This window comes from Ochotona curzoniae, unplaced genomic scaffold, assembly GCF_017591425.1.
Source record: "Ochotona curzoniae isolate NIBS_2020 unplaced genomic scaffold, NIBS_Ocur_1.0 contig_2688, whole genome shotgun sequence".
Taxonomy (NCBI): Eukaryota; Metazoa; Chordata; class Mammalia; order Lagomorpha; family Ochotonidae; genus Ochotona; species Ochotona curzoniae.
The window spans coordinates 807779-829236 of record NW_024465553.1 but is presented as its reverse complement, the minus strand read 5'-3'; the positions used below and the strand labels follow the sequence as shown (position 1 = coordinate 829236).

Here is a 21458-nt window from a genome sequence, read left to right as displayed (position 1 = left end):
CTTGGAGGAGGGGAGGAGCAGCCACCCTGGAAGGCTCAGCGTGCTCCCCTGTGCCAGACCTGCAGGAGTGACCCCGGGCTGTACAGGGCTTAGGGCTGGGGGCAGGGGGAGCCTTCCTGGCACGATGCTGTGTGCCTGGCCTGGAGCGCATCCCTGCACAGCCCATGCCAAGGGGGATCACAGCCCCTGGAAATGGTACAGGCAGCCAGCCAGGCCACCTGGTGCCTGTGCCAGCAGGAGGCAGCTGTCCCTGGGGACTCCAGCACCTGCTATGCTGACGTCGAAGGGTGGCACCTGGGGAAGCAGGGGCCCTGGGGTCCCTAGCCTGCCCTCCTCTCTCTGGGGGCAGTAGTGGGAAGCAGGCTGAGGGTAGAGCAGGAGGGCTGGGCCCCCTCTTAGGAAGAACACGTGGTGCCCTCAAGACCATGGTTGGGCCCCTTGAAACTCCACCAGCACCTCCCTGACATGCAGACCCAGCCAGTGGCCTCCAGCCCCATGAGGGTGTATGCTAACAGGGAGCTGGAGTTGGAAGCCAAGTGTGCTGACACACAGGTGGGCATCCCAGGCAGGGTCCTAGTTGCTGCAAATGCCCACTCCTGGACTGGGCTGTTTGTGCCTGCCTCCAGAGGCAGGCACTCTGGGGAAAGGCTGCCTGGGCAGCAGGGATTGCCATGTGCCCAGGGTGTCTGCAGAGGCAGGGCACCAACCTGCTGAAGGCTGGCGCACAGGGCTCCTCCAGGGCCCGCCGTAAGAGGCAGCACCGGGCTTGGGCTATGCGGAGGAAGTGAGCTCGGCTCTCTCAGGAGGCAGACCCCAGGGCCCAGTGGGGACCCTATTGTGCACAGACTCCTTGGGGAAGGACGGCCCTGCCTCCAGGCCCCTGCCAAGCTGATGGCTCTCAGAGGGTCAGCCCAGCAGGGCCAGGGCCTGAGTCCATGGCTGAGTGAGGGACCCACGGGAACAGGTTAGAAGCTGCTAAGTGGGTCGGCTCCATGCTAACCATCCTGTGCCAGGCTCAGACGCTGTAACTATGGCCACCTGCAAAGCCTACCAGCTGCGTTGGCTGGCTGCCCTGCCCTGTCCTCTGCCAGTTTCCTGGGCTGGGCAAAACCTAACTATGGCTGCCATCTGGTGGCCAGAGCTGGGAGGATGGGGCAGGCACGTTGGGGTTCGGAGAAGCAGGGTGGAGGGAGCAATCCAGGCTCAAGGAGCTCCCCCAAGTGCTGTGCAGGCCAGGGCTGTGTGGGGCGTCCCCTCTGCACCAGGCTCCACCTGGAGGGGGCCCAGATGGACACAGGGTTTGGTGTGGAGTTTGTCCTGCCCAAACTCACCTGCTATTCCTGGCGCGTTCACTCTTCCCCTTTCCCACTGGCCATCCTGACCATTTGGTCACAGGATGACTGCCCGTCAAGATTAAGGGCTGTGGGATGCCCTTTCCTGGGAAGGTGGAACCTGGGGCCCTGGAGAAGTGAGGCCTGTGCACCCCACTTAGGGCTAGTCTGCAGACAGCATGAGGTCAGACTGATTTCCATGTCAGGCCTGTGACGCCGTGAAGCCCAACAGCCCTAAGCATGCACCTGCTTTGTGGCCCTGTTGCCATGACTACCGCTGTCTGCTGCTGCCCTCCCTGTGGCCCACATCCTCCCCCTGGCTCCCCTCCCCTGGTCACATTCTGCCAGTTTGGGGGCCACCACTGCCGTCAGGCTGAGCAGTGAGCACAGCGTCCAACCCTATGATATCTTACCTCCCCTGGGTCACCCGAGGCCCACCCTTCACGCATTCTTGGCCTGTTTTCTGCCCAGGCCTCCAAACCTGCAGTCCCACCCCTGGTTTCAGTGTAAAGAGGGCAGCCCTAGAGGGGCTCTCCTGGACAGTGCCAGCCACACCTGGGCTGAGTCCAAGACCCACAGCTGCCACTCAGTGGACACCGAGGACCACAGCCCTAGCTGTCTCGCAGCTGGCCTGTGAGGGGTGTGTGTTGGGGGCATTGCGTGCACGCCTGCATGGACCCGGCCAGCAGGTCTGCAAATGCCTCCTGGCCGAGCGAGGTGCTGGTGCAGGCTGCAGGCCGTCAGGACCTGTTAGCTTGCTTCTGCTACATTCCTGCAGCCACCCAAGAGGGGCTTCTTGGACCATGTTGGCTCCTGCTTGGGAGGATGGGAACCAGGGGGTGGGGGGCAGCAGCTGTACTTGGCTTTGACAGCCTCCCCCTGGGCAGGCATGTGGCCCAGTGGGTGGTGTGTTCCTGGAGCGGACCTCCCTGCCTGGCCTGAGCATGTGGGGGGCAGAGTGAAGCTATGCATCCTAAAAAGAAAAAAAAAAAAGATTTATTTGAAAGGCAGCAATTAGAGAGAAGTACAGCTTGGTTCATTCCCGAAAAAGCATCAACAATTGGTGCTAGGCCAGGCTGAAGCCAGAACCCAAGAGCATTCGGAGAACCAGTGAGTGGGTGCAGGGACCCAGACTCCTGGCCCATTGCTCCCTGCTGTCTCAGATGCACCACAGGGGGCTGGCTTGGAAGCAGAGCAGCTGGGACCCCAACCAGTGCCCACCAGAACGCTGGTGCTGCAGGTGGCTGCTAACCCAGCATGCCACGTGCTGAACTACATGATTTTTTTAAAGATTTATTTATTTTTATTGCAAAGTCAGATATACAGAGAGGAGAGACAGAGAGGAAGATTTTCCGTCCGATGATTCATTCCCAGCTGACTGCAATAGCTGGAGCTGAGCAGATCCAAAGCCGGGAATCGAGAACCTCTCCAGGTCTCCCACGCGGGGTGCCATCCTCAACTACTTTCCCAGGCCACAAGCAGGGAGCTGGATGGGAAGTGGGGCTGCTGGATCGGAGCTGGTGCCCATATAGGATCTTGGCGCATGCAAGGTGAGGAGTTTAGCCGCTAGGCCACCATGCTGGCCCACCCCGAACCCCGTGATTTCTCTTACGGCAGAGGCAGGGATGATATCCAGTCCACTGGTGCGCTCCCCAAATGCCGGCAAGTGTTGCAGGTGGCTGGGCCAGCGATCCTGCAACTGGGCCCAGGTCTACCAGGTGGGTGGCAGAGGCCCAAGGACTTGGGCTATCCCAAACCCAGGGCTCTGGCTGTGACCCAGGCTGGCTTGGCTGTCAGCACTGTGCCAAACACTTGCCCGTCAGTGTTAACCCAGGGCTTAAATGTCTGCCTGTCGTTGGCAGCCAAGTCCCGGTCAGTTGCCTGCCAGGGTCCGTGGTGTCACAATGCAAACGATGCTTGCACTGGGCAGAGTGTGGTGCCTCTGAGGCCGCCTGGCTCCCTCACCCCCAGTGCTCCTTACCTGACTCCTTCGTGAGGGTTGACCACTGGGTGGCCCTTAGTCAGTGCCCGCCTGTGGCCAGAGTGCCCTGAGACTGCAGACAAGGGTCCTGGGAACTATGGCTGGACCCCTGCACCCACTTACTCCTGAGTGGTGTGGCGCCATCTCCTCCCTGCCCAAGAGCCAGGCAAGGCTGTATTGCCCCTTGAGATGGTGCCCCCTGATAGGGCAGGGGACAGAGCTGCACCTGCCTACGGCTGCCCGGGAAACTTCAGCCACCAGCCTGGCCAAGAATGGAGCTTCTGTTGCTGCTGTGATGGCGATGGGGTCGGGGGAACGACAGAGTGTGGCAGGCCCTGGAGAGGGACCCCAACAGGAGGGCCTGAGCTGAGGCCACCCTCTGCTCCAGCTGTTGCTGTTCATGGCAGTTGGCTGGGTGGGTGGTCAGCCTTGCCTGCTGTAGGTGGCAGGTAGGTGAGAGGTCAGCAGAGGGCAGCTGAGGTGGGACTGCCAGGTGAGCATTGGGAGACGCCGGTTAGGAGCTGCCACTGTGCACTCAGGGCAGGTGCACATCGGTCACTGTGACAAGTGTCCATGGCTGGGCAGCAAGGTGCATGTGTTCAGCGTGGCAGGCTGAGCAGGGCAGAGCCGCGGGTGCTAGGAATGGGAGCAGAATGTCTGCAGCCCAGGAGATGCTGGGCCGGGGGCAGCGTCCCGGGGGTCCGGGGGGGTGGGGCAGCATCCCGAGGGGCCGAGCCAGGGCGGGGGCAGTGTCCTGGGGGTCCGGGGGGGTGGGGGCAGTGCCCCAGCCCAGCAGTGCCTGCATCCTTAGTGGTGTCTTAACTGCTGTGCCACATGTCCACCCCCCTCAACTGTGAGTGGCAAAGTATTGCTTGAATCCAAGGCCCAAGGGTCTGGGCCTCCCGGGGCCCCTGCTGCAGGCCAACGTTCACCAGACAGCAGCTTCTGTCCCCCTGCGGCCCAGGATGGAGTCAGGACCCTCCACCCGACCATGGGAATTTCAAATGCCCCCACAGAGGGCTTGGCATGGGAAGGGTTTAGTGCCAGCTCAGAAGTGCACGGGAAGCTGAGATGGGTTGGTGCTTCCCAAGCAGCCGGGTGGCCACTGCCCTCCACCCCAACTCAGGGGTCTTGGTGCCCCTGCTAAGCGCCCTGGCTGCCTGCCCTGAACGCACAGTGGCAGCTCCTAACCGGTGTCTCCCCGATGGCTGAAGAAGTGATCTTTGATCTATTTGTGAGATGGCCAGACAGACCTGGGAGGCCCCAATTACTGCTTCCCTCCCAGGGGCAGAGGGGGAGCCAGCTCAAGCCAGGTACCCCACCTGGGTGGCAGGGCCCGGCGCTCAGGCCCGCTCCCACTGCCTTCCAGGTGTACTAGGGTAGGGCTGGAACTGGCACCCACAGTGGCTGCTGGTGTCACCACAGCACCCCAGTCTCCCCTGCTGGACCTGAGGCTCACAGAGCCAGGTCAGTGCTCACCTGGGAACCATGTGGGCGAAAGCACTTGTTGGAAGACTAGAAACGGAAGTGGATGCTGCTCCCAGACGGACTTGGCACTGCCAGGGGCTTAGGAGGCTGCACACTCCTGACAGCTCTGGCACTGCTTGGCAAGAACTTTCTGGAACATATGCCAGATCTTCCCAGTCTATAAAGAAGGTCAGCTTCTGCACCAGCCATAGCCTGGGGGCAGTGCGAGGTGCACGTGCTCCCTCCAGAGCTGTCCAGGAGGGGAGGCAGTGACACCACCACACCCACACAGCACCTCAAGGTGACTGAAAGCCAGGACAGAACACACACCCCGGGCCGGCACCATAGCCTAACGGCAAAAGTCCTCACCTTGAAAGCACTAGGATCCCATATGGGCGCTGGTTCTAATCCCAGCAGCCCCACTTCCCATGCAGCTCCCTGCTTGTGGCCTGGGAAAGCAGTCGCGGACGGCCCAAAGCCTTGGGACCCTGCACCCGCGTGGGAGACCCGGAAGAGGCTCCTGGCTTCAGATGGGCTCAGTTCCAGCTGTTGAGGTCACTTGGGGAGTGAATCATCGGCCGGAAGATCTTCCTCTCTGTCTATGACTTCGCAATAAATAATTAAAAAAAAAAAAAGGACACGCATCCTTTCTTCAGCAGATGTAAGCCAAGATTTATTTTGTTAGTCACGAAGGACACAATACTTGCTAAGTAACCTCAAAATAGAGAGTGACTTCGGGCACACGGACACAACGCCACACGAGGGCCCGTCGTCCGGCAGCCCAGCTCCATCCTTCCGCGGAGCCAGCGGCCAAAGCTTCGCTCAGAGACCCCCATACCCACAAGGCGCGAACTGCTAGGCAAGTGCAGTCAATCAGGTTAGAGGACACATGGGGCCGCCCGCAGGGTGACTGCCCGCGTGGTGACCGCCCGCGTGGTGACCGCCCGCAGGGTGACTGCCCGCGTGGTGACCGCCCGCAGGGTGACTGCCCGCGTGGTGACCGCCCGCAGGGTGACTGCCCGCAGGGTGACCGCCCGCGTGGTGACCGCCCGCAGGGTGACCACCGCAGGGTGACTGCCCGCGTGGTGATGGCCTGCGTGGTGACCGCCCGCAGGGTGACTGTGACCCATGGCCTCGGTCAGCTCGTGGCTGAGCCAGGGCAAGCGTGAACGGGGACCCTGACAGTACAGAAGCGTCCGGTCGAGGAGGGTGGCCACCGCTATGGGGTGGGACCATCGGCCACAAGGAAGCAGGACACAACGCCCACGCCCAGCTCTGACTTAAGGGGGGCAGGGGACCCCCCAGCGCTGGGCCTCAGCTCCCATCACATCCTAGGAGCTCTCTGCAGGTTGAGGCAGCCCAGGGCCCCCAGGTGGTCAGCGGGAGTCACAGGGGTCTTGCATGGGAGGGGCTCGCGACCCTCGGGCCCGCCCGGTGCCCAGGTCCCACGGCAGTTCCCATAGGAAGCCCGCCGGGCAACACCAAGAAGAGCCAGGGCGTGGCCGGGCCTCGCGCTTTCAGGTCCGGGAACCTGTGCCCTCTGCTACCGTGAGGTGTTTAAGGCGTTTCCCTGCACAAAGTTACCAAGGGAGTCGGAAAGGTAAGGTACTTAGTGTAAGCCCTGCGCTCCAACGGGAAAGCGCCTTCCCAGCGGAGACAGCTCCCAGGACTTGGGGGTGTTTGTGCGTGTGACCCGGCAACGACCCCGGCCTCAGGAGTCAGGGACCTGAGCCAAGGCGTCAGCTGGCCCTGAACAGCCCCAGAGCGCTCCACCAGGGCCTGGAGTGGCCCCGGCCCTCTCCATGCAGGACAGGTGTCTCCGCTTCTTACAGAGGCCCCTCAGCCTTGCCTACGTGCCCTTGTCTTTGCTTGTCTCCAGAGAAAACGTCAAGTTCAGCCTTTGGAAAACACACCACCTGAAGGGACGTGCTGGCTGTGGTCATCAGCTCCGCACGCCGTGCACAGAAACCCCACCCACCGTGCTGGGCACGAGCGTCGGCCAGGAAGGGTTGCAGAAAGCCCGTCTGCACGCCGGCACGGGGGCAGCAGACAAGCCTCCCCGCTTCGTCCAGCACAAAGCATCCTAGCTGCTGTGCCTGGCTGTCACTCGCGCTGAACCAAGCCCTCAGCCCCTTTCTCATGAGTCTGCTGGCACGTGAAGTCATGTCTACTTCTAGACTCTTAAACGTGCCTGTTCACCCCACCTGGAAAGTTACAAAAGCTACCCTTATTTCCTGATTAGAAATGCAGGCCCACCGTCCTCACGAGCCATGCCACATCACACAGAGGACGGCCTGGTAGGCGACGTGAGCCGGCAGCAAGGACACGGCTTTTGTGACATCAAAGGCAGCAGAGGTACTGAATATAATTTGCTCAAATCATAAATACTGAGATTGAAATATGCACGCACAAATCACGTTTGGGCTCCACAAGCTCTGCACAGACACCTGGACACGGCTGGCAGGCGCCACGCGTGGACTGCCCAAGCCTAGTATTCCCACTCGTCAGACTTGAGGTCCAGGTAGTTGAGGATGTTCTGGGCCAGTTTCACCGCCTGCTTGCGGGCGGCCTTGCAACGCTCCTCGCCCTGCGGGTCCACGGCGTCCAGGGCCAGCAGCTGTTTGGTGAGCAGCTCCTCCAGCCGGATGTAGTTCTTGTCGGACCGGTTCCCGTCGAAGGACAGCACCTCGCCCTGGATCTCCGACAGGCTGCCCAGGACGCTCCAGACGGCGGCGTGCGACGGGTGCTCGTCGGCCTGGAGCGTCTTCCTCTTCTCCAGGGCCTCCCTGAGGTCGATGTAGGTGATGAGAGTCTGCACCTCGATGACCGCCCTCCGCCGGGCCTCCCGGATGCAGGGGTTCTTCTCCAGGCTCACCTCGTCCAGCTGTCCGATCAGGCCCTGCAGCTCCGTCTTGGAGCTCAGGTAGAGCTCGGCCGGGCTCTGCGCCTGCAGCACCTCGTTTCTGACCTCCCGCATTCTCTTGAGCACCGTCTCGATCTTGAGGATGGAGTGGTTCTGCCCCAGGTCGAAGGCGTGGGTCGAGTCGGCCTCCTCCTCCAAGTCCAGGTACTTGAGCAGCTTGTTGATGTCCTCCACCACCTCCCTGCGGTAGTTCCTGATGTCGGGGTGCCCGCACACGTCCAGGGCGTCCAGGTCGGCCACCAGCCCCGACAGCACGCACGACAGGTGCCGGCACGTCTCGTCGCTGCACACGCCCATGAGGAGCGCGATCACCGTGCCGCGGGCCTTGCTGGCGGTGCACATCACGGCGTTGACCTTGGCCACGGACGGGTGCGCGTCCTCCGACAGCGGCAGCGAGGGCTGCTTGCGCAGGCAGTCCTCCACCATCTCCTGCACGGCGCAGATCCTGCTGAGGGCGCGGTGCCGGGCCTTGCGCAGGGACACCTTGCCGCCCGTCTTGACGTGGGTCAGCCTCAGCACCACGTCCTGCAGGCTCTCCTCCAGCTCGTCGGGCACGCTGCCGGCCCCGCTGTAGAAGGGCACGATCTTGTCCCGCGCCAGGGCCTGCGCCTCCTGGAAGATGTTGTGGATTTCCAGCCGGCGCGGGTGCGTGGCGTTCTGCTCCAGCTCCTTGAGCAGCCGCTCCGTCTCCTGGGCCGCCCTCTTCCTGGCCTGCTGCAGGTCCCCCTTGCCCTCCGTGTCCACCGAGTCGATCTCGAAGAGCTGTCTGGTGAGCAGGCGCTCCAGCCGGCGGTAGTTCTTGTCGTCCAGCAGGCCGCTGAAGCCCAGCACCTGCGGCTCCACGCTCTTGACCTCCTTCTGGATCTCCTGCAGCCGGCTGAGGGACGGGTGCTGGTTCCCCATCTCCATGCTCTGCCGGGCTCCGCCTCTCACGCGCTGCAAGATCGCGGGGCGACAGCGAGTGAGGGGCGGGGAGGGGGCCCCGGGGAGCCCTGCCCTACCCGCAGCACCCCGGGGTCACCCCCGCCGCGCGCCCACGGGCCTTGGGGAGCCGCGCGCGCTGCGTCCCGACGCCAACAGGACCGTCGCCGGCCCCGGCCCCGGGGAGGGACTGAGCCTCCGCGCCCAGCACCCCGCAGCCGCGCGGCCGGCCGGCTCCTCCCTCCCGCTCTTTACCCGGGCGGCGGTCTTGGCTCCGGGGGTGCGGCGGCCAGGTGGACGCTCAGCCCCCGGCCGGGCGCGGCATCCCTCACCCCCGGCTCGCTCCGGACGGGCGGCCGGCGAAGGGGCCGCGGCGGCCGCTCCGGGCGTCTCGGCGCCGGGCCTCCCGCCTGGCCGCCGGCCCTGACCTCACAATGGGCGACGCGGGAGCCCCGCCCGCTCCTTCCCCGCGGCCGCCGCGCCCCGGAGCCGCCCGGTCTCGTCGGTCTCCGCGGGAAGCACGCGGCTGCTCCGCCCGCCTGCGCGACCCTGCCGTAAGGCGGCCCGCCCACCGTCGCGACGCCGCCGCGCGAGCCGGGAGGCGCGGCATGGCGGCCTGCAGGGCCCGCGGGAGGCGCCTGCGCCCGGCGGCGTGGGCCAGCCACTGGCCGCCCCTGTGCCGGCCGCGCGCGGACAGCGGCCCTGCGCGGGCCCCGGAGCGCGGGGAGGCCGCGGCGAGCCGGGTAAGCGCGGCGGGCGGAGGGCACACCGCGAGGGGACTGCCCGGGCCGTCCCTTCGGAGCGCCGGTCGCCGGGAGTGTCCCCCCGGAGACCCCGGGACTGACCGCCTCGAGACCCCGGGACTGACCGCCTTGAGACCCCGGGACTGACCCCCTCGAGACCCCGGGAGTGACCCCCCTGAGAGCCCCCGGGACTGACCCCCCTGAGAGCCCCCAGGACTGACCCCCTCGAGACTCCGGGACTGACCCCCTCGAGACCCCGGGACTGACCCCCTCGAGACCCCGGGACTGACCCCCTCGAGACCCCGGGAGTGACCCCCCTCGAGACCCCGGGACTGACCGCCTTGAGACCCCGGGAGTGACCCCCGGGAGTGACCCCGGGAGTGTCCCCCTCGAGACCCCGGGACTGACCCCTGAGAGCCCCCAGGAGTGACCCCCTCGAGCCCCCGGGACTGACCCCCCTGAGAGCCCCCAGGACTGACCCCCTCGAGACCCCGGGACTGACCCCCTCGAGACCCCGGGACTGACCCCCTCGAGACCCCGGGACTGACCCCCTCGAGACCCCGGGAGTGACCCCCCTTGAGACCCCGGGACTGACCGCCTTGAGACCCCAGGAGTGACCCCCGGGAGTGACCCCGGGAGTGTCCCCCTCGAGACCCCGGGACTGACCCCTGAGAGCCCCCAGGAGTGACCCCTGAGAGCCCCCAGGACTGACCCCCTCGAGACCCCGGGACTGACCGCCTTGAGACCCCGGGAGTGACCCCGGGAGTGTCCCCCTCGAGACCCCGGGACTGACCCCTGAGAGCCCCCGGGAGTGACCCCCTCGAGCCCCCGGGACTGACCCCCCTGAGAGCCCCCAGGACTGACCCCCTCGAGACTCCGGGACTGACCCCCTCGAGACTCCGGGACTGACCCCCTCGAGACCCCGGGACTGACCCCCTCGAGACCCCGGGACTGACCGCCTTGAGACCCCGGGAGTGACCCCCGGGAGTGACCCCGGGAGTGTCCCCCTCGAGACCCCGGGACTGACCCCTGAGAGCCCCCGGGAGTGACCCCTGAGAGCCCCCGGGACTGACCCCCTCGAGCCCCCGGGACTGACCCCCCTGAGAGCCCCCAGGACTGACCCTCTCGAGACTCCGGGACTGACCCCCTCGAGACTCCGGGACTGACCCCCTCGAGACCCCGGGACTGACCCCCCTCGAGACCCCGGGACTGACCACCTGGAGACCCCGGGACTGACCCCTGAGAGCCCCCGGGAGTGTCCCCCCCTCGAGCCCCCGGGGACTGACCCCCCTGAGAGCCCCCGGGACTGACCCCCTCGAGACCCCGGGATTGTCTTCTGTCTGTTGATTCACTCAAGTGGCTGCAGCAGCCTGAGCTGAGCCGATCCGAAGCCAGGAGCCAGAACTTCCTCCAGGTCTCCAGGCGGGTGCAGGGTCCCAAGGCTTTGGATCGTCCTCAACTGCTTTCCCAGGCCACAGGCAGGGAGCTGGATGGGAAGCAGGGCTACTGGGATTAGAACCGGCGAGCATATGGGATCCTGGTGTGTGCAAAGCGAGGACTCTAACCACTACGCTATCGCTCCGGGCCCATCTTTTAAAATATTTATTTGAAAGACACAGATAGGAGGAGGTCCTTCAATTGCTGCTTCTCTCCCTGGCTGGTGGAGCTGGGGTGGGCAAACAATTTTCATTTAATGAAGTACATATAATTCTTCTTACTTTTTTATTAAAGCTAATTTGTGTGTATGAAGTCAAAGTTAGAGAGGGGAGAGCTGCGGTAGGGGAGAGAGAGGATGCGTGGTTCTCCCACCTGCTGATACCTACGCCGGCTGGGCTTCGGGCCAGCTGCTCTCCCGGGGTGCTGGGTGCCCGGCTCTTGGGCTGCCTTCGCTGCCTTCCCTGGGTTGCAGGGGTGGAGGCAGAGCATCTGGGACTCCCCGGCCCTGGGAGCTGCTCCGCTTCCAGAGGAGCCACGAGCAGGGGTGCGCCTCGGGAAGTCGGCCCTGTGAGTTTTGAGGGTTTGCTTTCTGTTGCAGGCCTCAGCATTCCGTCCTCCTCCGCAGTCTCGGCATGATTGGATAGGCCCCCCGGATAAGCACTCCAATCTGCGGCCCGTCTGCTTCCACGTCCCCGAGCAGGAGTCGCCGCTGCAGCGGCAGCTCAGAGAACTGAGAGGAGAAACACAACAGTGGAACCAGCAGTTCTGGGCGCACCAGAACCTGGCTTTTACCAAGGTAGCTGGGGGAGAATGCAGCTGGCCACCTGGGGGCGCCAGCTTCTGCACTCTTAGCAGATCAATCGCTCCCGTGTGTGTGTGTGTGTGTGTGTGTGGGGGGGGTGATGTGTGTGTGTGTGTGTGTGTGTGTGTGATGGGGTGTGTGTGTGTAGTGGGATGTGTGTGCGCGCGTGTGTGTGTGATGGGGTGTGTGTGATGGGGTGTGTGTGATGGGGGGTGTGTGTGTGTGTGTAGTGGGGTGGGGTGGGGTGTGTGTGTGTGTGATGGGGGTGTGTGTGTAGTGGGATGTGTGTGCGCGCGTGTGTGTGTGATGGGGTGTGTGTGATGGGGTGTGTGTGTGTGATGGGGTGTGTGTGTGTGTGTGTGTGTGTGTGTGTGTGTGTGTGTGTGTGGACTTGAAGCTTGGCTCCGAGGGAAGTGCCTGTGGATGGTGTGTGAACCTCCATACTCGACAGCATGTTGCTAAATAAACTGCATGACAAAGAAGTGTAAACAGTGCAACCCAGAAAGACAGTGTTTATCTTATTCACTAGATTTGTTAACAGTGCCTCCAAAAGTTTACTGTGCCTCTAGTTTTCTTTCCATTAAAATTTAATTTGAAGTTAGTTGTAGAGAAATAGAAGTCTTCTGTCCCCTGGTTCACTCCCCAGATGGCTGCAGCAGCCGGGCCAAGCTGGGAACTGGGAGCTGCTTCCGGGTCTTTCCCATGGTACATGGGACCAAATCCTCGGCCCGTCTTCTGCTGCTTTCCCAGGCCACTGGCAGGGAGCTTGATCAGAATTGGAGCAGCCAGGACACGACCCTGTGCCCGTGTGGAATCTTGGTGCAGCAAGTGGCACTTCTACCCCCTAGGCCGCAGTGCCCGCTCCTGCTCGCCTGCATGTCCTGGTCAGCTGTGACGCCCCACGCCTTGGGACGCGTACCGCCCGCCTTCTCCGGGCAGAGAGGCGGGAAGACAGACATTGAGTCTGGTAGTTTTCTTCTTTCAGGAAAAAGAGGAGTTTATCCGCTCGAGACTTGAAGCCAAAGGCCTGGGACCCAGAACGGAGTCTGGTCAGTGCGTCTGTTCTCTGTGGTTGTTTGGGTAGGGCCGCCACGTGGGAGATGGGAGGAGGGACTGTGGAGGGCAAGGCTCAGACGGGCATTCTGGGCAGTGAGGCCGCAGGTGGGAGGACCATCATGACCTGGGGGAGCAGCAGAGGAAGGCCCAAAGGTTCAGGACCTGCACCCCTCCTTCTCTCTCCCTCTCCCCATCCCCTCCTCTCCCCATCCCCTCCTCTCCCCATCCCCTCCTTTCCCCATCCCCTCCTCTCCCCATCCCCTCCTCTCCCCATCCCCTCCTTTCCCCATCCCCTCCTCTCCCCATCCCCTCCTCTCCCCATCCCCTCCTCTCCCCATCCCCTCCTCTCCCCATCCCCTCCTCTCCCCATCCCCTCCTTTCCCCCTCCCCTCCTCTCCCCCATCCCCTCCTCTCCCCCTCCCCTCCTCTCCCCATCCCCTCCTCTCCCCCTCCCCTCCTCTCCCCCTCCCCACCTCTCCCCCTCCCCTCCTCTCCCCATCCCTCCTCTCCCCATCCCCTCCTCTCCCCATCCCCTCCTCTCCCCATCCCCTCCTCTCCCCATCCCCTCCTCTCCCCCTCCCCTCCTCTCCCCATCCCCTCCTCTCCCCCTCCCCTCCTCTCCCCATCCCCTCCTCTCCCCCTTCCCCTCCTCTCCCCCTTCCCCTCCTCTCCCCATCCCCTCCTCTCCCCATCCCCGCCTCTCCCCATCCCCTCCTCTCCCCATCCCCTCCTCTCCCCATCCCCTCCTCTCCCCATCTCTTCCTTTCCCCCTTTCCCTCCTCTCCCCATCCCCTCCTTTCCCCATCCCCTCCTCTCCCCCTCCCCTCCTCTCCCCATCCCCTCCTCTTCCCCATCCCCTCCTCTCCCCCTCCCCTCCTCTCCCCCATCCCCTCCTCTCCCCATCCCCTCCTCTCCCCATCCCCTCCTCTCCCCCTTCCCCTCCTCTCCCCCATCCCCGCCTCTCCCCCTCCAGCGTGGGAGACCTGGAGGTAGTTCCTGGCTCCTGGCTTTGGATTGGCTCAACTCCAGCTGTTGTGGCCTCTTGGGGAGCGAACCATCAGATGGAAGATCTTCCTCTCTGTCTCTCCTTCTCCTTGTATATCTGACTTTCCAATAAAAATAAATAAATCTAAAAAAAAAAAAAAGAATCCAGACTGGTGCTACAACCAGCTACAATTCTATTCACAGCGATGAACATTCTGGAAACGAACTGAACAGTGCTGGACCAGGCGCTGTGGTATGGCAGCTGACACCTGAAGGCCATAGGAGGGGCCCAGTCCAAGCCCTGGCCCCCTTGTGCCTCCACTCCGCTCCCTGATGGCGTGAGTCCTGGGAGGCAAAGGACGAGTAGCTGAGGCCTGCAGTCCAACACCCCAGCGGACAGCCACGCTCACGCCCTGCTCCTCGCTGGCGCCTGCTCTGGCCCTGGCTATTCTAGCACGTGGGCAGTTGGCAGATGGCAGACAACTGTCTGTCTCTCCCTCTGACACTGCCTTTCAAACAAATAAGTAAATCTTAAAAAAGTCTAATTCTATTAACTGGAGCGTCAAGAACGGCATCAGTAATAAATTTAAGAGAGGATATACAAGGTTTGCAAGAAACTGTACAACTCAGGAAAGGAACAAAAAAAGACCTTAGTGAAGAAAGAGCTGATCTGAGCCACCTCCACTGCCAAGATGGCGGTGCTGGGGCTGGCATGGTGGCACTGCCAGTAACACCAGCATCGCGTACAGGTGCCAGTTCATGTCCCGGCTGCTCCACTTCCAATCCAGCTTCCTGCTAATGGCCTGGGAAAGCAGTGGAGAATGGCCTAAGTGCTTGGGCCCTTGCACCCACGTGGGAGAGCCGGAAGCAGCTCCTGGCTGTGGGCTTCTGTCCCGCTCAGCTGTGACTGCAGACGGGAGAAGCCAGCAGCGGCCACCTCTCTGCTTCTTTCCCTCTCTCTGTAACTCTGTTTTTCAAATAAATAAATACATCTTCTTTTTTTTAAGATTTATTTATTTTATTGGAAAGGCAGATGTACAGAGAGGAAGAGAGACAGAGAGGAAGATCTCCCATCGATAGTTCACTCCCCAAGTGACTGCAATGGCCGGTGCTGCGCTGATCTGAAGCCAGGAGTCAGGAGCTCTTCCGGGTCTCCCAGGCGGGTGCAGAGTCCCAAGGTCTTGGGCCGTCTTCCACTGCTTTCCCAGGCCACAAGCAGGGAGCTGGATGGGAAGTGGAGCTGCCGGGATTAGAACCAGCAGCAACCATATGGCGTATGCAAGGCGAGGACCTTAACCATTATGCTATTGCTCCGGGCCCCGGTCTGGATTCTGTAAGCCTTCTGTAAGTCATCTTTCTGTTTACCCTTCCCCTTAATTGTTTTTAAAGATTTATTTATTTATTGGAAAGGCAGATTTACGGAGAGAAGGAAATACAGAATGACCCTCCGTCTGCTGGTTCACTCCCCAAGTGGCTGCAGTGGCTGGAGCTGAACTGATCCGATGCTAGGAGCCAGGAGCTTTGGGTCTCCTACATAGGTGTGGGGTCCCAGGCTCTGGGCTGTCGTCTCCCACACTTTCCCATTAATGTTTAGTGTTTGTGTTAACTTTCAGGTCAGAAAGCAACACTGAATGCAGAGGAAATGGCCGATTTTTACAAGGAGTTTCTTAGTAAGAATTTCCAGAGGCACATGGACTATAACAGGTGTGTGCCTTCCCCTGAAGTTGGTGCAGATTGCTCGGGGTTGCTGGCACGCCGGAGTTGGACGACTTGTGTTTCTGTGTCTGTGCAGAAGTTGCCTGACTTCTGCTTTGTCTTGCATTGTTACATAAGCCTGACAGCTGCAGCGCGTGTGTGGCACCTGCAGTTCTCAGCCCTGAGCTGCGGTGCCAGGGTCTGGGGTGGGCAAGGCCGGGAGCAGGGCGCCCACAGATCCCTGCAGTGGCATCAGGATGGTAAGAGGTAAGTGACCACTGCGGGCTCCAGTCAAGTCATGCTTGCTTGGTGTTGGCACTGATGGCTCATGGGTTGCCTCTGGCTGGGCTGGTGGTGCCAGCAAGTACACAGCTCCCTCCTGGGACCCCGAGCGCAGAGCAGGCGGGCGCAGGACAATGAGCGCCCTAGCAGGTCACCCCTTTCCTAATGGAGTGCTGCATCTGGGCAGAAACACCCACAGCTGCTGACACGGGGCCGTCTACCCCTTCCCACCAGAGGGCGCCAGCCCTGTCAGCCACCAGGTCAACACCACGCACAACCTCAAGGTACTGGCTGCCAGACCAAAGGGGACTGCAGTGGCGAGGCTTGCGGCGGCTGCTGAGGGAGGAGGGAGACGCCATGCCGCCCCCGCCTTGCCTGGTCCCAGCTCAGACAAAGTGCGTGTGCACAGCGTCCTTGGATCCATCGCAGTGTCAGCAGGTGCTGCGCTCGCAGCTTCTTTTGACGCCCTTTCCCACAATGCGTTTGAAAGATACAGCTACAAAGGAGAGAGATGAAGGCTGCTGGTTCGCTGCCCAAGTGGCGGCAGTGGCCAGAGCAGGGCCAGACTGAAGCCAGGAGCCAGAAGTTTTCTCTGGGTCCCCCAAATGGGTGCAGGGGCGCAAGGACTTGGACCATGCTGTGCCGCTTTCAGAAGGAGCCAGGTCAGAAGTGGAGCAGCCGAGCTCTCAGCAGAGCCTTCTGCAGTGCTGGCTTTGCCCGTGCTGCCACCATGCTGCCCCTTGGGAGCTTTTAGGCTGGCTACACATACATGATGTGTTCTGTACAAGGAGACTCAAAAAGTTTGTGGGAAATGAATTTTAAAGACATTTATTTTGGTGCAAATAAACTGAAGCTGGGCTGTTGGCTCAGAGGTGCTGAAGTTAGGAGCCAGGAATTTCAATTTTTAAATGCATGCCTAGTTCTCTCATTTTTCATGAACTTTATGAAGTCTTCAGATTTATAGGTGAAATGCTAAGAAATCAAGTTTGGAGTTTGCTTTAAAATCTAGCAGTGATGGGACTAGGATCGTGGTGCTGCAGCCTCGGCCCCTGTGCTGGGCTTCCTCTGCCGAGCGCTGATTCGGGTCTCAGCTGCTGTGCCCCAGAGGACAGGGCACAGTGACCCACATTCTTGGCTCCTGACCCCAGCGGGCCTTGCCCTGGCTGTTTCAGACTTTGGGACTTGAACCAGCAGGTGGCAAATCTGTTTCTCTTGTCGGTCACTGTGGCTTTCAGGTAACATGCTGAAGGGGAGGGAGGGCACAGTCCCAGCATCTCGTGCAGGCGTCATTTCATGTCCCCGCTGCTCTACTTCCCGCCCGGCCCCTGTGACAGCGGCAGAGGACGCATACACGCAGGGGACCTAGAAGATACTCCCGGCTTCAGGATGCTCTCACCCCATTTCAGCCATTTGGAGAGTGAAACACTAGGTAGAAGATCTTTCTCTCTTTCTGTTTTTCCCTCAAATAAGGTAAATCTTACCAAAAAAAGCTCAGGAGAGGGAAAGTCTAATTAAAGATTGTCCCTGAAACACTTGAATTTTGCAGTTCTCAAAATGTTTGAATTTTATTTGAACGGCAGACAGAGAAAGACCATCTGTTGCTTCACCCTGCAAAGGTCTGTGACATCTGAGACTGGGTCAGGTCAAGGCCGGGTGCCAGGTGCCCACCCAGGTCTCCCACGTGCATGCTGGCTGTGCACTGCTATGGCTGGGTCAGAGGCAAACAAGCTGGCCCTGCCTTGAGGCACCAGCGTGAGAGGCGGGCGTGCCGGGGGGACTGCCCCCGGGCACTGGCGTGAGGTGGGCATCCTGGCTGGCAGCTCAGCCGCTGCCCCTGGTTTGTACCTGAGGCTGTTGCCATTGTGAAGTGGCTGGGTTCCGATCAGGCACCTGGTGCACCTCCCCAAGCTTCCTTGGAGTGTGACCCACGCAGGCCGGCTGTTTGCTGACCGGTGCTCGCTCTAGATGAGCCAGCAGAGTCCGGCCACCTTTCTTCCCCACGACCTCCTGCCCCCGCTTGCCCTGGAAGTGGGAAGTCTGCTTTCCCCCCATGCCGTCAGGCCAGCTCGTCCGGCTGACTGGAGGGAAACACACACCTGGTGTGCTCATTGCTGGCAGGTGTGTGTGTGGGGCGTTCCTTCCAGCCTGTTCCCTGGGCCTGGCCATGTGAGGTTCACGGGCCCTGGGTGTAATCTGGAGCCCCGACACTTGGCGTTTGGGCTGCCCTGTCTTCCCAGAGGACAAGGCGGGAACCTTCCCCGGCTGGGCTGCACAGGCGGCTGAATTGGCTGGCCTGGGCCTTTCCTGTAGAGAGCCGGTGAGCCCTGTGCAGTGTAGAGCTCGCCGGGCCTGGGTCCTTCCCGAGGTGCAGGTCTATGGAGGAGGGAACCAAGCTAGCTTCTCGCCTTGGAGGACTGTGAACACGGACCAGGCGTACACAGGAAGTGCCCCGCCTGTGGGACTTGCAGCAGGCAGCCTGAGGCAGGAGGGTGCCTCTGATGCTTGCCTCAGTGAGGCCGGCGGGGGGAGCTGCGTGTCCTGGCCTGGTCTCAGTGCTGTTCTTTCTCCCTAGAGGCTGGTACAGGCGCAATCTCACCATTACCTTCTGCATGGCGAGAGTGGCCCTGGAGAGGCTCTGGAACACGCTCAGACGGAGGCCCAGGAGCACTTAGCTGCCCGCCTGACCGCCTGGCCCCGGAACACGCTCAGACGGAGGCCCAGGAGCACTTAGCTGCCCGCCTGGCCCTGGTGCCCGCTTGCTGGGCGGGCATGGTGGACTCTGGAGCTGTGAGTGTCCCCCGTGCCTGGCTCCTCCTGGCTGTGGCCCCCGCCACTTTCCTGGTGCTGATGGAGCCAAGCACCATGTGCCCAGTTTGGCTTGGAATTCTATCAGATCAGAATATACAAATGCTAATAAACCTTGCGCGGCAGGATTGGGCTCCCTTGATGGGCATGTGAAGGCTGGCCGCAGTGCTACCCGTGCCGGAGTGCACTGTCCTGATGTGACTCACCGGAGCGTCCTCCGTGTCTCCCAGCGGGTGCAGGGGGCTGGACAGGCAGGCCAGAGTGGCATCACACGTGTGTCCAGATCCATAGATGCCAGGGCCAGAGCGAGCCTTGAGGTAAGGGTGACCCCAGGTGACCTAGCCAAGTCAGCATGGGCTCCTGTGTGGTGACAGGCCCAGGGGTGGGATGGTCTGTGTTTGCCCCTGCCCCTGGGTGGTTGTGTGCCCCAGTGGTGGTGGGGAAGGGTGGCCATCTTGGTTCAGGCTGCCTGGGAGTTGTGGAGGTCAGTGAAGTGGCCTGACGCGGTCTTGGTCTGCGCAGCTCGGCGCTCTGGGCTCGGGCCCCCTTCTCTTCAGGTGCCATCTCGTAGGGAGGTCCTCACCGGGCAAGGGACTCAGTTCTGTGAGCCTGTGTGCAAGCAGGGACAGGAACTGGTGCTGCAGTTGAAGCCCTCGCTGGGCTCAGCCACGTGCCGTGACTATGTGTTGGCTCGAGTCCCACCTCCATGTCCAATCCAGTTTCCTGCTGTGTACCCCGGGAGGAATAAGGTGACGATGCCAGTCCTGGGCCCTGTGGTCCCTGGGGAGACCTGGCGGAGCTTCTGGCCTCGCCCATTTCCGGAGCAAAGTAGTAGCTGCATTTGTCTCGCCGCAAGCCGCACATCTTCGGCCAGAGCACCTGGGCTCCCCAGGGCCTCCCTGGGCTTACTGTGTCCTTGGCTGCGGCCACGCTCTCCTCACCCCTGCCGCCCTCGCTCTGCCATGGTTTGACGCAGGGTGCCCCATCCTCAGCTTGCCTGGAGGCCAACTGGCTGCCGCCAGCAGAGCAGCCTGTCTAGGAGGAGGAACAGCTCCTGGGACACCTGCCCTGGCTCCCAGGCCCCGTGCCCTAGCTGGCGCCAGAAAGACAGTAGTAAGAAAATATGTGCAACATGAAATAGGCCATCCTGATCACTTTCTGTTTTAAAATATATTTTTTATTTTTATTTTTTTTTAAAGATTTATTTTTATTATTTTTTCATTGGAAAGGTGGATATACAGAGAGGAGAGACAGAGAGGAAGATCTTCCGTCCGATGATTCACTCCCCAAGTGAGCACAACGGGCCGATACTATGCTGGTCCGAAGCCAGGAGCCTCTTCTGGGTCTCCCACGTGGGTGCAGGTTCCCAAAGCTTTGGGCCGTCCTCGACTGCTTTCCCGGGCCACAGGCAGGGAGCTGGAAGGGAAGCGGGGCTGCCGGGATTAGAACCGGCGCCCATATGGGATCCTGGGCGTGCAAGGTGAGGACCTTTAACCACTTGCGCCACCGCACCGGGCCCTAAAATATATTTTTTAAAGATTTATTTATTTTTCATTGTAAAGTCAAATATGTATATAGACAGGAGGAGAGACAGGAAGATCTTCCTTCCGATGGTTCACTCCCCAAGTGACCACAATGGCTGGTAATGTGCCGATCCGAAGCTGGGAGCCAGAAGCTCTTCTGAGTCTCCCACACAGGTGCAGGGTCCCAAGGCTGTGAGTCATCCTCAACTGCTTTCCTAGGCCACAAGCAGGGAGCTGGATGGGAAGTAGAGCTGCCGGGATTAGAACCAGCATCCATATGGGATCCCGGCATATGCAAGGGGAGGACTAAGCACTACGCTATCACACCAGGCCCCAAAATAAATAAATGTTAAAGAAAAAAAGATTTATTTATTTTTATTGCAAAGTCCCTGCCTTCCTAGGTACCTGGAAGGCCAAGAAGTAGATCATAAGTTGATCCACTGGGTCTTCAACCACTGTTCGTAGGGAAGCTGGCACCACAGGTGGCAACCTAGCCCACTGTACCACAGTGCTGGCTCATGCAAGGCTATGGCACAGGCTCTCATCTGAGTTACCTGGGAGGCACACAGCCCATGCCTCGCAGGACTGCCCCAGCAGTTCTGGCCAATTGCTGTGCAGCCTGTGCCCTGCCAGTTCCACACTGTGATTCCGAGGCAGCCGGACTGTCACGTGGCAGGGGTCAGAGGTCAGCGTCAGCTGTAGGGTGGGGTCGGTGTCCCTCCCATGTGTGTGGGGTGCCCCGCTCTGCATGGCCTTCCGCCTGTTGTAGGGGCATGGCCCGCCGCAGGTGACTGTCCCACAGCCGCTGGGCCAATCTGGGAAGCACAGCTGTTGCTTGGAGTAAATGGCTGTTCCTGGCACTCTCCCCCCGACCTGTGGGAGGGGTTGGAGGAGGAAGCTTTCCCAGGCCACAAGCAGGGAGCTGGATGGGAAGCGGGGCTGCCAGGATAGAACTAACACCCATATGGGATCGGGATCCTGGCACTTTCAAGGTGAGGACTTTGACCACTATGCTATCACGCTGGACCCTAAGTTTTTTTTTTCTTCTTAATTTATTTTTTATTGGAAAAGGCATATTTTTACAAAGAGAAGGAGAGAGAGAGATCTTTCAACCACTGATTCACTCCCCAAATTGAATTGTCACAGTGGCTGGAGCTGGGCCGGTTCACAGCTGGGAGCTGCTTCTTTGTCTCTACACAGTGCAGGATCCCAAGGCTTTTGGACCATCCTCTGCTGCTCTTCCAGGCTATAAGCAGGAGGTTGGATCGGAAGTGGAGCACCTGCAACTTGAACTGGCACCCAAGTGTGATGCCAGCACCATAGGCAAAGGCTTAGCCTTGTATACCATGCCGCCCACCCCACAGTTATTATTTTTCAAGATGTGGTAAGGGCCTGGTGTGAAGGATTGATGGCTAGATCCTTACTTTGCAAGCACTGGGATTCAAATTGGTGCCAGTTCATGTCCCAGCTGTTCCACTTCCCATCCAGCTCCCTGCCTGTGGCCTGGG

The 21458-nt window shown here is 61.0% G+C and overlaps 2 protein-coding genes across 2 annotated transcripts; one reads left to right on the top strand and one right to left on the bottom strand.

Annotated features, from left to right (window-relative positions):
* Nucleotides 1–5464: 5464 nt before the first annotated feature.
* Nucleotides 5465–9017, bottom strand: BAG5 (BAG cochaperone 5). Its single transcript, XM_040975014.1, has 2 exons — nt 8879–9017; nt 5465–8638 (listed from the first exon to the last, which is right to left on the bottom strand). The coding sequence occupies exon 2, from the start codon at nt 8609–8611 to the stop codon at nt 7268–7270; it is 1344 nt and encodes a 447-aa protein (XP_040830948.1). The 5' UTR covers nt 8612–8638; nt 8879–9017; the 3' UTR covers nt 5465–7267.
* A 40-nt stretch (nt 9018–9057) lies between these two features.
* On the top strand, nt 9058–18429 carry LOC121153199 (cytochrome c oxidase assembly factor 8). The gene is made up of 5 exons (XM_040975678.1): nt 9058–9366; nt 11402–11599; nt 12591–12654; nt 15259–15349; nt 18195–18429. The coding sequence occupies exons 1-5, from the start codon at nt 9058–9060 to the stop codon at nt 18292–18294; spliced, it is 762 nt and encodes a 253-aa protein (XP_040831612.1). The 3' UTR covers nt 18295–18429.
* Nucleotides 18430–21458: the final 3029 nt, after the last annotated feature.

Excerpts from the sequence above, each read along its gene's own strand:
- BAG5 (XM_040975014.1), bottom strand. The coding sequence starts at position 8,611 with ATGGAGATGGGGAACCAGCACCCGTCCCTCAGCCGGCTGCAGGAGATC.
- LOC121153199 (XM_040975678.1), top strand. The coding sequence starts at position 9,058 with ATGGGCGACGCGGGAGCCCCGCCCGCTCCTTCCCCGCGGCCGCCGCGC. Across the intron at positions 11,600-12,590 it reads AGAACCTGGCTTTTACCAAG|GAAAAAGAGGAGTTTATCCG; the intron begins GTAGCTGGGGGA and ends TTCTTCTTTCAG. Across the intron at positions 12,655-15,258 it reads GGGACCCAGAACGGAGTCTG|GTCAGAAAGCAACACTGAAT; the intron begins GTCAGTGCGTCT and ends GTTAACTTTCAG.